General features: G+C 41.4%; 1 protein-coding gene across 5 annotated transcripts in view; it reads right to left on the bottom strand.

Moving 5' to 3' along the window:
* stard13b (StAR related lipid transfer domain containing 13b) overlaps window positions 1–16,236 on the bottom strand; it is a 412,204-nt gene that overhangs the window by 61,989 nt on the left and 333,979 nt on the right. For all 5 annotated transcript variants that reach the window (XM_072262914.1, XM_072262910.1, XM_072262912.1 and 2 more), the window contains one exon: window positions 12,208–12,279. In XM_072262914.1, the coding sequence (XP_072119015.1) occupies window positions 12,208–12,279 (72 nt within the window). The remainder of the gene's footprint in view (window positions 1–12,207; window positions 12,280–16,236) is intronic.

Raw genomic sequence — 16,236 nt, 5'->3', positions numbered from 1 at the left:
CGGAGGACCTTAGGACCCAGCGGAACCCCGGACCTTATTTAACCTGTCTCAGTGCGGTGGGCATTAGGACCCGGCGGCGGAGCTCTGAATCTGCAGTGTTTCTGTTCATGAAAATAATCACGATCACGATTGGAAATAAAGTGGAAATAATAAACAATCGGAAAGAGGTGAAAAGCCACTGGTCATTGGAAAAGTGTTAGGCTACAGTCGGTCAATGATCAGAACAATTTTAAAGGATAAAGTGAGAAAGGCCCTGCCCGATTAAAGCTACAATTATTACGCAGCAACGCAGTGGTTTAATTATTGGGTTCTGGGGTTTTGGGTTTTTGATCCTTCACATCAACCCGGCACAGATGGAGAGCGCGCTCGGGAGCGGTCTGTCACTGGATCGCACTTCCGTTCCCGAGCCCGGCGCTGAAACATACGTTTCTTAAGTAGTTTATATGCGTAGAAAGGTAAAATATATACTGTATACTAAGACAAACGTTTGACTAACTGACGCTAAATTATACCGGATGTACCTGCTCCGATTTGCTTAGTAAGAGAACTTCAGTTTTTTTTCGATCCTGATCCATGATAACCTACATACGTCCTCCCGTATACTTTAAATCATCTCTAGATTACTTATAATACTTAATACAATGTAAATGCTATGTAAAATAGTTGTTATACTGCATTGTTTAGGGAATAATGCCAAGAAAAAAAGTTAGTACATGTTCGAATAACAAGTGCTGGAAGAGCACTTCCGGGTTTTCTTGATTTGCGGTTGGTTGAATTCGTGCATGCGGAACTCGCGGATAAGGAGGACCGACTATATACCAGTTTGAGATCATGTTGATATGCACACTCTATGCACATAGCATATTGTGTGTACTCATTATAATAAGGTTAATTGCATTTTCAGGAGTATTTGTGACAGCAAAATGTCTCGCCAATGCAGCATCAGCTGCAATACTTCCTGTTACATTTGTGGCGAGTATACACTTAAATCTCACAGATGCAGCGTTATTCCTCTTATTAAGAAATCCCATAAGCTCTACTATGGATGTAAAATTAGCAACCATGGCAAAGCCTGGGCTCCTCACAATTGCTGTGCAACATGCGCTGTTGATCTTAGAGCCTGGCTCAGACATACTCGGAAGTCAATGTCATTTGCTGTCCCAATGATATGGCAAGAGCAGAAGGATCATGTGACAAACTACTACTTCTGTCTGACCAGTATGTCTGGTTTCTCTGCTGAAGACAAGAAATCCATTGAATATCCCAATCTCCCTTCAGCTATGAGATTTGTGCCACATGATGATAGTCCTCCAGTATGAAAGTCACCACAGAGATGGTGTCTACGGGAGGCAGACAAATATACCATGATGCATGAGTCAGGAATGGAAAATGACACACTTATACAGATTTTGAACTCTTTTATGTCGAGTGAGCCTCATCTGATAACTTAATCTTATTTAAATGACCTGGTTAGAGACCTAGGTTTGTCAAAGGCAAAAGTAGAATTACAGGGTTCAAACTTCAAAAGATGGAATCTGCTGTCACCAGGCACAAAAATTTCCATCAAGGATTGGTATTTGAGACAGATGTTTCCCGGAATAACTGATGCCAGGATTAAGGAAGGGATTTTGTTGGTCCACAAATCAAGCAGGTCATTAATGACAGACAAATTGAAGAACTTCTACTGGGACCATACCATGAAGTCCAACATGTCATTAAAGATTCATTTTCTGCACTCCCATTTAGACTTCTTCCTTGCAAATCTTGGCATTGTCAGCAATAAGCACGGTGAAGGGTTTCACCAGGACATTGCAGTCGTAGAGAAAGGGCAACTGGAATCCAATGCTGGCTACATATTGTTGGACATACAAGTGAGAAGCCTCAGACACTAAGTACAAACAGAAATCATCAACAGAACATTTTTAGCTTACTTGAACTATTGCAAAGCGTCAGCACCATTATGCAATTAAATACAGAGTCATAGAGAAGTACAGCACAGAAGCAGGCCTTTCGGCTCATTTAGTCCCTGCTGAAATCATTTAAACTGCCTGCTCCCATTGATCTGCACTGGGACCATAGCCCTACATGATCCTACCATCCATGTACCTATCCAAACCACTCTTAAACGTTGAAATCCAGCTCACATGTACCACTTGTTTCGGCAGCTCATTCCACACTCTCATGACCTTTCCCTTCATGTTCCCGTTACACTTCTCACCTTTCGCTCTTAACTCATGACCTCGGGTTGTAGTCCCACCCAACCTCAGTGGAAAAAGCCTGCTTGCATTAACCCTAGTTATACACCTGATTTTGTATACCTCTGTGAATTATCCTCTCAATCTTGCCTTCTTTTAGCCCTCCAGATTTCTTATCCTCCATATGCACCTCATTTGCTCCCACCTGCCTATGTCTGCTATGTACTTTCTTTTTCTCTTACCCAGGTCCTCAATACCTCTTGAAAACCCAAGGTTCACTGCACTTGCTCTCTTTACCTTTTATTCTGACAGGCACATACAAGCTTTGTACTCTCAAAATTTCACTTTTGAAGGCCTCCCACTTACCAAGCACACCTTTGCCAGAAAACAGCATGTCCCAACCCTCACTTAACAGATCATTTCTGATACCATTAAAGTTGGCCTTACTCCAATTTAGAATCTCAACCTGCAGACCAGGCCTCTCTTTTTGCATATCTACTTTGAACATAATGGCATTATGGTCACTAGATGCAAAGTGTTCCCCTACACAAACTTCTGTCACCTGCCCTGTCTTGTTTCCAAATTGCAGGTCCAATGTTGCGAGTTCTCTCGTTGGGACTTCTACATATCGATGAAGGAAACTTCCTTAAACTCATCTGACAATCTCATCTAGTTCTTTTACGGTATAGGATTCCCCAGTACAATAATTTCCTAGTTTCTGCAAATTCCTATCTGATACAAGTAGCCTGAAATTATATTTTTGTTCAGCTCCAAGTGATCCATCATTAACAAAAAAAAACATTTCTGAGGAAGTAACATTAGAAAAATTTGCTGTACAAGAATTGCTGGCAATATCTGAAAAGGAAGAAAACGGTGTTACAGGTCCTGGAAACAGTTCAGTGTTTTTTTGGTGTTGAAACACAGTTGGGAATAAGTTTGAGAAACTCACTGAACAGTGTTGACAGTTTTCCTGTGTAACATCACAATGAAACTGACATTGATGGTTTCAGCAAAACATCCCTGTCAGGGTGTTGCATTTTCTTGTAGCTGTCAGCGATCAATACTGGTGCACCTCAGGGGTGTGTGCTTTACCCACTGCTCTAATCTACTCTCTCTATATTCATGACTGTGTGGCTAGGCATAGCTCAAATACCATCTATAAATTTGCTGATGATACAACCATTGTTGGTAGAAACTCAGATGGTGACCAGAGGGTGCACAGGAGCAAGGAATACCAATCAGTGGAGTGGTGTCACTGCAACAACCTTGCACTCAACGTCAGTAAGACGAAAGGGCTGATTGTGGACTTCAGGAAGGGTAAGACAAAGGAACGCATACCAATCCTCATAGAGGGATCAGAAGTGGAGAGAGTGAGCAGTTTCAAGTTCCTGGGTGTCAAGATGTCTGATGACCCAACATATTGATGCAGTTATAAAGAAGGCAAGACAACGACTATACTTCATTAGGAGTTTGAAGAGATTTGGTATGTCAACAAATATACTCAAAAACATCTATAGATGTACCGTGGAGAGCATTCTGACAGGCTGCATCACTGTCTGGCATGGGGGGTGGGGGGGGGGGGAGGGTGCTACTGCACAGGACCGAAAGAAGCTGCAAAGGGTTGTAAATTTAGTTGGCTCCATCTTGGGTACTAGTCTACAAAGTACCCAGGTCATCTTCAGGGAGCGGTGTCTCAGAAAGGCAGCGTCCATTATTAAGGACCTCCAGCACCCAGGATATGCCCTTTTCTCACTGTTACCATCAGATAGGAGGTACAGAAGCCTGAAGGCACACACTCAGCGATTCAGGAACAGCTTCTTCCCCTCTGCCATCCGATTCCTAAATGGACATTGAACTAGTGAACACTACCTCACTTTTTAAAATACATACTATTTCTGTTTTTGCATGATTTTTAATCTGTTCAACATATGTATACTGTAATTGATTTACTTATTATTTAATTTTTTTCCCTCCTTCTATATTATGCATTGCATTGAACTGCTGCTGCTAAGTTAACAAGTTTCATAGCACAAGCCAGTGATAATAAACCTGATTCTGGTCAACCCAGCAGTTGTGACCTTGGCAGCCAGCTCTTACAATAGTCAAAGAAACATCTTTCTAGCTGCAGAGAACTATTGCTACTAAATGAACGGATGATGCATTATTGGAAGTGCATTGGAAAACTGTAGCTAAGAGATAACAGGGACCTGGACAGGCTAGTGTAGGACATGCTTTCTGCAGGAACTTTTCAAAATGCAAGGGAGACCAGGACACTCTCCCAGATTACAAACAGGCATTCCTGGGAGGTGGTTTCTGGAGAGGTACTAGAATGTACTTTGATCCTATGACTTTGTAGAAGGCTGAATAGCAATGCACAAACTCACTCTGCCTGCGCCTTTTAGTCCAAGAAGTGGGTAAAGCCTCCTCTGCCTGGGTATGGAAACCAATGTAGCAGAGAATTACAGTGATGACACATACAACCTCTTACACCTGAGGGTGGAAGATGTCCCATATTTCAGTGGTGTCAAAGGATGTAGTTTCAGTGATGGCTCTTTATGTAGCATGGTTTCAGGATAAATACTTAGCAGAATGGGACTATTATGAAAATAGAGAATTGAAAATCTTGCAGAAATGAAATATTGCATTTTGCAATTCTGTTAATATCATTTGGGAAAGATTTGCTGCTAGACAGAATATCCCTCTAAAATATTGAGAAGATGAATTTCCCAGTGGGTGTTAAGGTACCCAGAAATAGGTTGAAAATCTCTCTAAGGTTTAAGCCAATTATCAACTGTAAAACCACATGCATTTTAGAACCATGTGACTTAATTAATTGCCCATAGTTTCTGAAATGCATAAAAGCACAGATAATCTCAGTAACTACAACAAAAATTGTACTGTGATAATTTTCTTTAGGGGAGGAATTATAGATGTTGCCTGACCTGCCACATACTCAACATTTTCAGCTTTTATTATAAACCTTCAGCGAGCCATGGTACACCATGCCTGGAAAACAACTGTACCAAGCATGATTCAAAAGAATTTTGAATTGGTTCTATGATAAAATACCAGATGGATTGCAGAAATGTTTATTTACCTGATGTAATGAGATGTGAGAAAATTAAACAGGAATTTTAAAGGAAAACAGTCTTCTGTAGACTTTTACTATTAACCTCACAAGTCTGATATTCAGGTGGAATGGCAGTTTAGTTTTATTAAATAGAGGCTACTGGAACAAAAACAAGTTTAGTTTAATTCTATAACGTTGACAGACTTCTATAGGTATGCTGTGGAGAGTATACTGACAAGTTGCATCACAGCCTGGTGTGGAAACACCAATGAAACAATGGAACATCCTATATAAATGATGGATACAGCCCAACCCATCATGGGTAAAGCCCTCCCCACCATTAGGCACATCTACACAGACGGCTGTTGCAAGAAAGCAGCAACCATCTTTAAGGACGTCCATCACCCGAGTCATGCTCTCTTCTCACTGCTGCCATCAGGAAGAAGGTACAAGAGCCTCAGGACCTGCACCATCAGGTTCAGGAACAGTTATTACCCCTCAAACATCAGGCTCTTTAACTGGTGGGGATAACCTCACTTGCCCCATCACTGAACTGTTCGCACAACCTATGGCCTCACTTTCAATGACTGATCTCATTTTTTCAATATTTGATTTTTTTTCTTTTGCATTGCAGTTTATTGTCTTTTGCACATTGATTGTTTGCCTGCCCTGTTGCTTTCATTGATTCTGTTATGTTTCTTGGATTTACTGAGTACGCCCATAAGACAACAAATGTCAGGGTTGTATATATTGTTGGTGACATATATTTGCTTTGATTACAAATTTACTTTGAACTTTGAAATCTATTTCTCAACTAGAGGAAAGAAAGCAATTAAAGGAGTCAGCACAGCAACATTTTTCATTTTAAAATGCCAGTGAATAACCAAGACCAAGCAAAAATAAACTGAAGGGAAATAAGGAAATATCTTCATAGGGGAAATAAAGAAAGTCTTTCCATTAATCTACTTCACATGTCATAAGAATGGCCTGTGGGGGCAGGGTATAACATCTTAAAATGTTATCCCTAGAGTAATAGATTTCCTATTTGATGTTGAGATTCAGTTTGTGCTGTGACTTCTTAAAAAAACAAAATCAGATTGGCCTGCTTTATGAAAGGACATCCATTTAAGGTCAGTGGACAGAGTAGTGGGTGCCTGGAGTACACTGCTATATGTGGCGGTAGAGGGTGACAGACAGGCACATAGACGTAAGAAAAGTGCTGGGTTATGGGCTGTGTAGGACAGAAGGGTTAGATCGATCGTGGAGTAGGTTTATGCAAGTCAGCACAACATTGTGGGCCAAAGCGCCTCTACTGTTCGATGTTATTACTAAAACATTTGAAAGCTACAGCAAGTCTTCCAGCAGATTTAATATAAAAAACACACAGGCTATTCTTAAAAAAAAAAGACTTATTAATGTCTTAAAGAAACTACACGACAGCAATGATAGACTTTATTACGCAATTTGAATGTCATTAAGTGTGGGATAAATATTGGCTAGGTGTTAACGTCCCTGCTCCTCTTTAGACTAGAGGCAAAGCGCTCTTAATACCCACTGGAAAGCAGACTTTAATGATTTAATGGCTTCCTTAAAAAGTTTCACCACTCAAGGTTGAGAACTCCCTGACAATTGCCCTGGAGTCTCACTTTAGATGTCCATACTAAAATTCTCTAGAGTAGGACTTGAACCCATAACCTTCTAACTCAAAAGGCAATAGTTCCACCAACTGAATCACATGTGTCATACTAGCTGAACAGCTGTTTTTCAGTTTCTGATTATCAGTACTGGCAACTTTCTTCAGAGTAATAATACAACATGGAAGGAAGCCCTTCAGATCAACTTATCCTCACTGTCCAAGTTACTGATCGAAGCTAGTCCCATTTGCCAGTGTTTGGTTCATATCCCTCTGAATCTTGCTCATCCATGTACCTGGCCAACTTTGCAACTGTACCCAATTCCACTACTGTCCCCCTCCAGCAGCCCTCCCCATACACCCAGCACCCTTTGTGTGGCAAATCTGTGCCTCACAGGTCCCTTCCAAATCTGTCCTCTTTCTTTACTCATGTAACCATATCAACATTATATTTTTTTAATATCCATAGTGAAAAGAATAGAATTACTTCTATTTGCACTACTGCCATCTCAGAAAAACCCACATCTTTCTTGATGAATGGATTATTTTTTAAAACTAAATCTGAAATAATAACAGAAAACACTGAAAATATTCAGGAGATCAAACAACAGTTGACAAGAAATAAAACAATAGTCTCAATAGTTCAAGGAGTAAGATGACTGATCCAACATAAACTGATGGTATTGGCACTGATGAAATTCCAGTATTTTCTGTTTTCATTTCTCTACTAGTATTCAACATAAACAATTGACATTAGTAACATCATCAGTTAACTGGAATGAAAGAACTCTATATTAAAAGTATTGCAAATAACCATAATCGCCATATTTAAGCATGATATCAAGAACTAACTCAAATTACAGGGCACAGATCAATGGCATGCACTTCTTACAGAACATAAATCTAACACTTTATATAATTAGTATGCAAGATCCCTTATAATCCAGTATGGAAGTTAGTCAAGAGAGATACTAAATAAGTTTCTTTAGTCTGATGGATTTATTTTCAAGAGGTCTTAGTTTAACAGGTAACATACAGAAATATATAAAAGTGGCAGTAGCTAATGGAATTGCTGTGCCACAATTTCCATAACCAGGGTTCAATCCTGACCTTTGGTGTCCTTTGTCTGGAGTGTACACATTCATTCCATGACCCCATGGATTCCCCCCGATGCACCTTTTTCCTCCAAGATCCCAAAGATCTGTGGGTTGATAGGTTACTTGGCCACTATAGATGAGTGATAGAATCTGAAGGGAGTTGGAACATGTGCATAAAATGGGATTTGTGTCAGATTAGCACAATGGTTGCCTAATGGTTGGTGTGCATGATGTGGATTCAGTGAAACAAAAGGCCCATTTCCTTGTGCTGTATCTTTCAATGACAATCCTGTTGCCTGGATCCCTGGGCCTGGCTCTTACCTCAAAAGCTAGTGAGCCATCATACTTGTGCTGACAGCTCTGTGAAAGCTACATTCATTAAATAAAACACAAACAGAAAATGCTGGAAATTATCTGCAGGGCAGATAGCAGCTACGGAGAAACAGAGCTTCTTCTGATTGACTTGAACTTTTAGATCTGTTTTTCTCTCCACAGATGCTGCCTGATCTACTGAGTACTTCTGGAATTTTCGGCCTCATTTCATATTTAAAGTAGCTGCAGTCCTTTGCTTTTGGACATATCTATTGGCAACTCTGGAAATCAATAGTGCTCAACAGGCTGAAGTTAATATGTTTACACTAAAATGTCTAGTTTGATCCCCTTTCCTCCTGCATTTTAGGTGGAAAAGGCCATAGAAGCTTCTCAATACAGATTCAACTTAAAATTGCAGGCAGGTTGTAATGATATTGTGGCGACCCACTTTCTAGTACACACGAACCGGCGCGCACCGGCAGAGAGGCCGGCCCCAAAAAGGGCGCCAGGCCATCTTCACCAGCAGGGGGAAAATCCCGCGCGCGGAAAGGGTCTGCAATTATGCATTCCCCACAGCGGTCCCGCCCAGTGAGGACGGGAACGGGAAGGCTTTAAAAGCAGGCTGCGAAGTTTGAATAAATCTCTTTTATCGCAACTCCAACTCACCGACTATGTGTGGTTATTCTAGCGCTGTGTGTAGCACACCGCTACAATATCAGTAAAACTAGTCATGTAAATACAAAAAAGGACATCAGTGGCTGCACCAGTCCACAGAATAAAACTACAGACAGCACAATTCTATGGCTCCGGGACATATAAGCAACTTGAAGGAAAAAATAGGTAACCCGAGGAGTCTAACCTCCTCACTCTTCAACGGTTTCAACGGGATTTCCGTTACAAATACGACAGTACGCATGTAATTTAATACAACTTCTTGCCAGAGCCATACAAGATATTGCTAGACTGAAGAATAGATTTCCATTGTTAAGTTTGTCAGAAGTGATTTTGTGGATTTGGAAGATATGCAGTTTAAATTGCATTGTGGTTAGCACAAACAGCTTGTTCCTGTGCTGTACTGTTCCATGTCCAATGTTCAAAGTAACAACTGACTTTTCTGTCAGTCCATTGTAGTGATACAGGTTGCTCAACAGTGAGCAAGTGTTAAATCTTGTGCTGGCAACCAGAGTAATTCATCATCAAATCCCAACTAATTTTGTTCCTTGTCCTGCTTCCAAACCCTCTTTCTCCCTTGAATAAAGTAAATTTATTCAGAATTTTAATGTCACCAACAATCTACAATTGTGGTCCCATTTTTCACATGTACTAGATATCGGATGAGAACTGACTTTAAAGTGCAAAAATGAATGGGGAATACAAAACCAAGCCAATAGTGATTCAACAGTGGCAGATCTTTAGATAGCGCTTAGACAGGTGTATAACGTAAAAAACCAAACATGTCAAAAACTACATCTTTTCTTGCAACACACGCAAAATGCATGAGGAACTCAATAAGGAAGGTACCATCTGTGGAAAAGAGCAAACAACTGACATTTTGGACCAAGACCCTTCAATAACTGGATAAAAAGATGGGATGTCAGTAAGGTAGGGAGAGGGGAGGAAGAAATACAAGGTAGTAGATGATAGGGGAAACCATGGGGGTGGGTAAAGAACTGGGAAGTCGATTGGTGAAAGAGATAAAGGGCTGGAGAAGGGGAATCTGATAGGAGAGGATAGAAGGCCATGGAATAAAAGGGAAGGGAGAAGGAGCACCAGAGGGAGGTGATGGGCAGGTAAGGAGATAAGTTGAGAGGGAAACGGGAGTGGGGAATGCTGAAGGGAGGGGGGCATTACCGGAAGTTCAGGAAATCGATGTTTATGCCATCAGTTTGGAAGAGGCCATGGACTGACATGTTGGAATGGGAATGGGAAGCAGAATTAAAATGGGTGGCCTCCAGAAGATCCTGCTTTTTCTGGTGGAAGAAGCATAGGTGCTCAGCGAACCAGTCTCTCAATCTATGTCAATCTCACTGATATACAGGAGGCCACACCAGAGCACCAGATACAGTAGATGACCCCAAGAGACTCACAGCTGAAGTGTCACCTCACCTGGAAGGACTGTTTGGGGCCCTGAATGGTAGTGAGGGAGGTGTGGGAGCAGATGTAGCACTTGTTCCGCTTGCAAGGATAAATGGGCAGACTATTTTCTAAATGGGGAGAAAATCCAGGAATCCAAGATGCAGAGGGACTTGGGAGTCCTTGTGCAGAACACCCTAAAGGTTAACTTGCAGGTTGACAGTGGTGAGGAAGGCAAATGCCATGTTAGCATTCATTTCAAGAGGTCTAGAATACAAGAGCAAGGATGTGATGTTGGGGCTTTATAAAGCACCGGTGAGGCCTCGCCTTGAGTATTGTGAACAGTTTTGGGCCCCTCATCTTAGAAAAGATGTGCTGGCACAGGAGAGGGTCCAGAGGACGTTCACAAGGATGATTCCAGGGATGAAAAGGGTTATCATACAAGGAACGTTTGATGGCTCTGGGTCTGTACTCGCTGGTATTCAAAAGGATGAGGGGGGATCTCATTGAAACCTTTTGAATGCTGAAAGGCCTAGACAGAATAGATGTGGAAAGGAGGCTTCCCATGGTGGGAGAGTCTAGGACCAGAGGGCACAGCCTCAGGAAATAGGCTCTTTCAAAACCCAGATACAAAAAAAATTTCTTTAGCCTAAGAGTGGCGAATTTGTGGAATTTGTTGCCACATGCAGCTGTGGAGGCTAGGTTGTTGGGTGTATTTAAGGCAGAGATTGATAGGTTCTTGATTGGACATGGCATCAAAGGTTACGGGAAGAAGGCCAGGAACTGGGATTGAGGAGGAAATAAAAACAAAAACAAAAAAAAAAAGGATCAGCCATGATTGAATGGCGGTGCAGACTCGATGCACCAGATGGCCTGATTCTGCTTCTATGTCTTATGGTCTTATAAACTCCAGGAGGGAGATCAGTAAGGTGGGTAAATGGACAAGGGAGTTGTGTAGGGAGTGATTCCAATGAAGAGCAGAAAATGGGGGTTTGGGTGGAGGAAAAGATGTGCATGGCGGTGGGATCCTGTTGAAGATGGTGGAAGTTACGGAGAATTATGTGCTGGATGCGGAGGCTGGTGGGGTGGTAGGTGAGGGCAAGAGGAACCCCGTCCCTGGTGGGGCTGTGGTCGGATGGGGTGAGGGCAGACGTGGGCGAAATGCAAGAGATGCAGATGAGGGCCGCCTTAATGGTGGAGGAAGGGAAGCCCCTTTCTTTGAAGGAGAATATCTCCTTAGCTCTGGAATGAAAAGCCTCATTCTGAGAGCAAATGCACTGGAGATGAAAGAATTGAAAGAAGAGATGGCATCTTCATTTCTTGTGTAAATTGCAGGTCCTCAGCTCATTTCCACAATTTAAGCAGGAATGAAGGCTGATGATTCTTTTTACATTTGCACTTTCTTACATCTGTAGTGGAAGTGACCAGGAGAAGGACTTGATAACTCAAAATTCTGTGGCCTACCATGTGAACTCAGATTGGTTGAGATTAACAATATAACCAGATCTCCTTTTCCCTTTCTACTCCATTATATATCACCGTTTATTTCTTTCTTTATACGACTAGGGAGTCAATAATCTATTTGTAAAAAAAATCTTACCTTTTTCAGATATATTATTCTACTAGAATGATTAGATATGTAGATAAATTGGAGAATTTATTGTCAATAAAACATTCGATATTCAATTTACTGAGGAAATCATAAATTTGTGTAGGCTTGTTGCATGCATTAAGGTCTCTTCTTCTTGCTAGTATTTTTTTTAGCCAATTTCAAATATATCGCATATGGGGAAGAAATTTGTTGAATATAACAAAGTCCAAACATACCTTCATACAATTGTGCATACTGAGGGAACCCAGCAGCTCGCAACCAGTCACATGCTTCTTTGGCTTCAATCTCTGAAGAGAGGAAAGAAAGGCACATTAAAAACTATTCAACATTCAGCCATGAGCACTACGCTGAATTGTAGCTTCCCTCATTGAGCTCCTCTGGCAGCTGAACAAGGGCGGCTTACAATGAATAAAATCCCTTTAGCTGGTTAGGTACACAACGTCAATGAAATACAGTGACAGAAACTCTTCAATGGTTTGGCTTAGAACACTGGCAAACAAGTGTACAGATAAATTTATGAAAAGATGAACAGGAGATGAAGGACAGAAGTGTACTTTCTTCGCCAATTTCCCTTTTCTTGGTTTTAACTTCGTAAGTATTTCGTGAACTCAGATGAACTCTGCAATGTAGTGCAGCATTGTGGAAACAGATGGTTATAGCACTGTTCTATAGAGTAAAGGCTCAAGGTATTTCTAAGAGGTGCATCAACTGAACCCATTCCTTTCAGTGGCTTCTAGTGCACATAATTAAGACAACACCATAAGGATCAATTAGAGCTAATGCAGTGAGCATGGTTTCAACTGCTGACTAATTTCTCCTGAGGGAAATATTGACAATTTGTCTAGTGTCGTATCATCCGCTGTTATAAATGAACTAAATGACTGCACTTTAAAGTTAAGTTATTGCTATCTCAGCTTTATGATGTATTTCTTAGCTTTTGGAAAGACATAGGCCCTATCATTACTGCACAAAAAATATTGGCGTTTAAGTGGTATTTTGGTTTGACCTAGTGCTGCTTGTGAAAAGAACAGAGAAAATCACTTGCAAGCTTTAAATAACTTGAATTATTATGTTCAGTTTTGGTTGCCTCATTGGAAGGATGTGGAAGCTTTAAAGAGGGGGCAAGGAGACTTACCAGGATGTTGCCTCGATTAGAGAGCATGTTGTACGAGAGCAGGTTGAGCTAGATAGGACGTTTGGCTTTGGAGCAAAGGAGGATGAGAGTTGACGTGATAGAGGTGTACAAGATGATAAGAGGCAAAGATTGAGTGGACAGCCAGCAACTTGTTCCCAGGGCAGAGATGGCTCATACAAGAGGGCACAAATTTAAGGTGATTGGAGAGCTGTATGGTGGTGGTGGTGGTGGTGGGGGGAGGAAATGGAGGATGTCAGAGGCACAGTGGCACTCTTTTTTACCTCCAGAGTGGTGGGTGCATTGAACATGCTGCCAGGGGTGGTAGTAGAGGCAGATATATTAAGGAAGTTTAAGAGACCCTTAAGTAAGCACATGGATGAAAGAAATAGAGTACGGCTATGTGGGAGTGAAGGGTTAGATTGATCTTGCAGTAGGTTAAAAGGTTGTCACAACACGATGGGCTAAAGGGCTTGTACTATGTTATAGTTATTTTTTGGTTTAACACAATACTGAAACTGACATTATTATCATGGAAGGCTCACATTATTTTTTCCTATACAAAGTACATGTCCTTTAAGAGCTTGTCCCAATTCTTTCAATCTCCTTGATAGCACTCCCCAAATCCCTCCCATCATTGCAGTTTCATTCAGTCTGAGAGTTGGTTCTTTAAATAGCCTGGGTGTAGAGTCAGTAAAACCTGGCTGTGCTGTTAATAAGGTTTATTTGTCTCATCAGCATGATCAAAAACCACACTGATGACTAACAGTTTTAAATCACTGTTGATACAAGTTTTGGGAAAGTTTTGCGCTGCAAGGAAAGGCGCTAGGAAAATGAAAAATCCCTCTGAAAGATAGAGGCAAACTTGACAGACACCCCGAAATGGATGCAAAATTGGTCTATTCCAGACAAAACATTTTTTTAAAAAAAACAACCACAGCACCATGTGAATAACTTCTTAATATTTTTTTGCAACTCACCTCCTTATCAAGCCAGTTCTGGCCTCCAAATCTCCACTCAATCTACATTACTACATTCTTTTAATTCTGTTTACTGGACATTGCAGGAGAGTTACGGGAGTCCCCATGAGTACCCTGACCTCTGGTTAACACGAGTGAGGTAAGGATCTTTGTCATGCGTGTTCCCAGCAGTTTACTTGAGTAATTACAATATATTGGCCTGCCTTACACGTACTCACACCACTATTCTATCTTGACGCCTGCTATAGAAGCTTCATTGCAGACAACAAATGATCATCAGTTCTGTCACAATTAATAAATACAATGCACAAGGCAGATGCACAATCGTATCGAATAAGTTCTGCAGAATCAAAAGTTGGCAAATATCTGCACTGACTATCAATGGCAGAGTCAAAGCTAAGAGGGTGTGGCTGCCACTTGCCTAAATATGCTTTCAGAAGGTTAGATAGACACAAGTTGGTAAATGAAAAACACAAATAGACTTTCCATTGAACTGGCAAGAGATTGGATCTTGCCTCTCATTAGTGCACTGAATGTTGGTTGCTGATTGTGCTGATGGCCAGTCTGATTACATGTAAAAAGAAGTCTTGAATTGGCCATAAAAAGTACTAGGAATAGTGTTACAGTGATTTACTCCCAAAGTTGAGTTATAATAAGTCCTGGAAAATTCCTGACAACACCACATCCAATTTAGTACAGCTAGAACTACTTTTCTTCTCAGCAATCAGAGAAGGGCATCAGCCCTTAAAGACACACCCTCAATAGCTGCCTGACAGCAGGAATATGCATGAAGGATGCCAAGAAGGAAAACAGACTGCAGAGCAGAGGAGGAGAGCTGTAGATTTACTAAGTTGGATACTGAAGTCCTAGCGTACAAGATGCACGTCAGGAGGGACATTCAGTGTGCCAGGAACTTCCTAGATCCACCAATGGAGAAATATGGCAGGAGGTGGCCGACTTTACGGGGTGAGTTCAAGTTCATGTTTAATTATCATTCAACCATACATGAATATAGCCAAATGAAACAGCATTCCTCTGGGGCCAAGATGTAAAACACATTACCAATAGCACACTGCACAAAGCACGAATAGCACATATGGTTACACCTGCAGATAAACATAGTCACAAAGAAAAAAAATATATAATATAGCCCAGGTTCTTGAGTGGCATGACTGTGTGTTAAGCTGTCCTGGTCCAGCTTGTTTTTCCACTGAGCAAACACTGGAGAGCAGCACCACTGGGAGAGGCCAGCTCCCAACTCAGCATGGATTCTAGTGTGCCCATAGAGGCTCCTGCTCTCTTTCACACCACCTCCAGCATCTCCTCACCTGGGTGACTGTAACACGTGACCCCGCAGTAAGGGCCTAGTCCTCACCACTACCGAGCCAATGCAGCTCCCCTACCGAGGGGCTCGCCAATGAACCAGTGAAACAGACTTGTGGTGTTCTATGTTACCAATGCCCAACACAATCTTGCAATCACAATAAAAACGTCCAAGACAATCACATGCACCGTTTCAGTACAACAGTATGCAACAAACCCAGCCGTCACCATAACAATGGTACACAACGAGTTCTGTACCATCGCTATCAAGCAACTCACTGTTGGGGTAAGTCCTGCATTACTTGATGTTCTTAGCCTTCAGTGTCTTGTGAACATTAAAAATAAGACATAAAGGATGAACAAATACACCTTTGATTGGACCTGGAGAGGCCACTGGGTCTGAGCATGCCATCATCTAACTAAAAGTAAGATGAAGCAACGGAAATACTGCTCTTTCTTTCTCATTCTCTCTGTAGTAGATGGCTAGAATAGACACTTTCTGGATGAAGAATTCCTATCTACGAAACAAAGCAAGAAGAATTTTTAATTAATTTAAACTGTACGTCAAGGTGATTTCTAGATCAACAGACTTTGCTTTTCTAAACGCACACACGATGACATAATGATTCTCACAGTCATATCTATAGATCCTCATCCGTGCACCCTTGTCCATCTAAAATTGATATTATAACATAACCTCCACTCCTTTCCCTCTACGCTGTCCCTCAAGCAGAGGTCGAACAATTTAATGGTCAACAATGAAGAGATTATTCAATGCCTTTCACCTCCTCTACAGCTATTCAGGAGGG

This window comes from Mobula birostris, chromosome 7, assembly GCF_030028105.1.
Source record: "Mobula birostris isolate sMobBir1 chromosome 7, sMobBir1.hap1, whole genome shotgun sequence".
NCBI lineage: Eukaryota > Metazoa > Chordata > Chondrichthyes > Myliobatiformes > Myliobatidae > Mobula > Mobula birostris.
The sequence above is the reverse complement of the archived record's forward strand: the minus strand, read 5'-3'. Positions and strand labels throughout refer to the sequence as shown.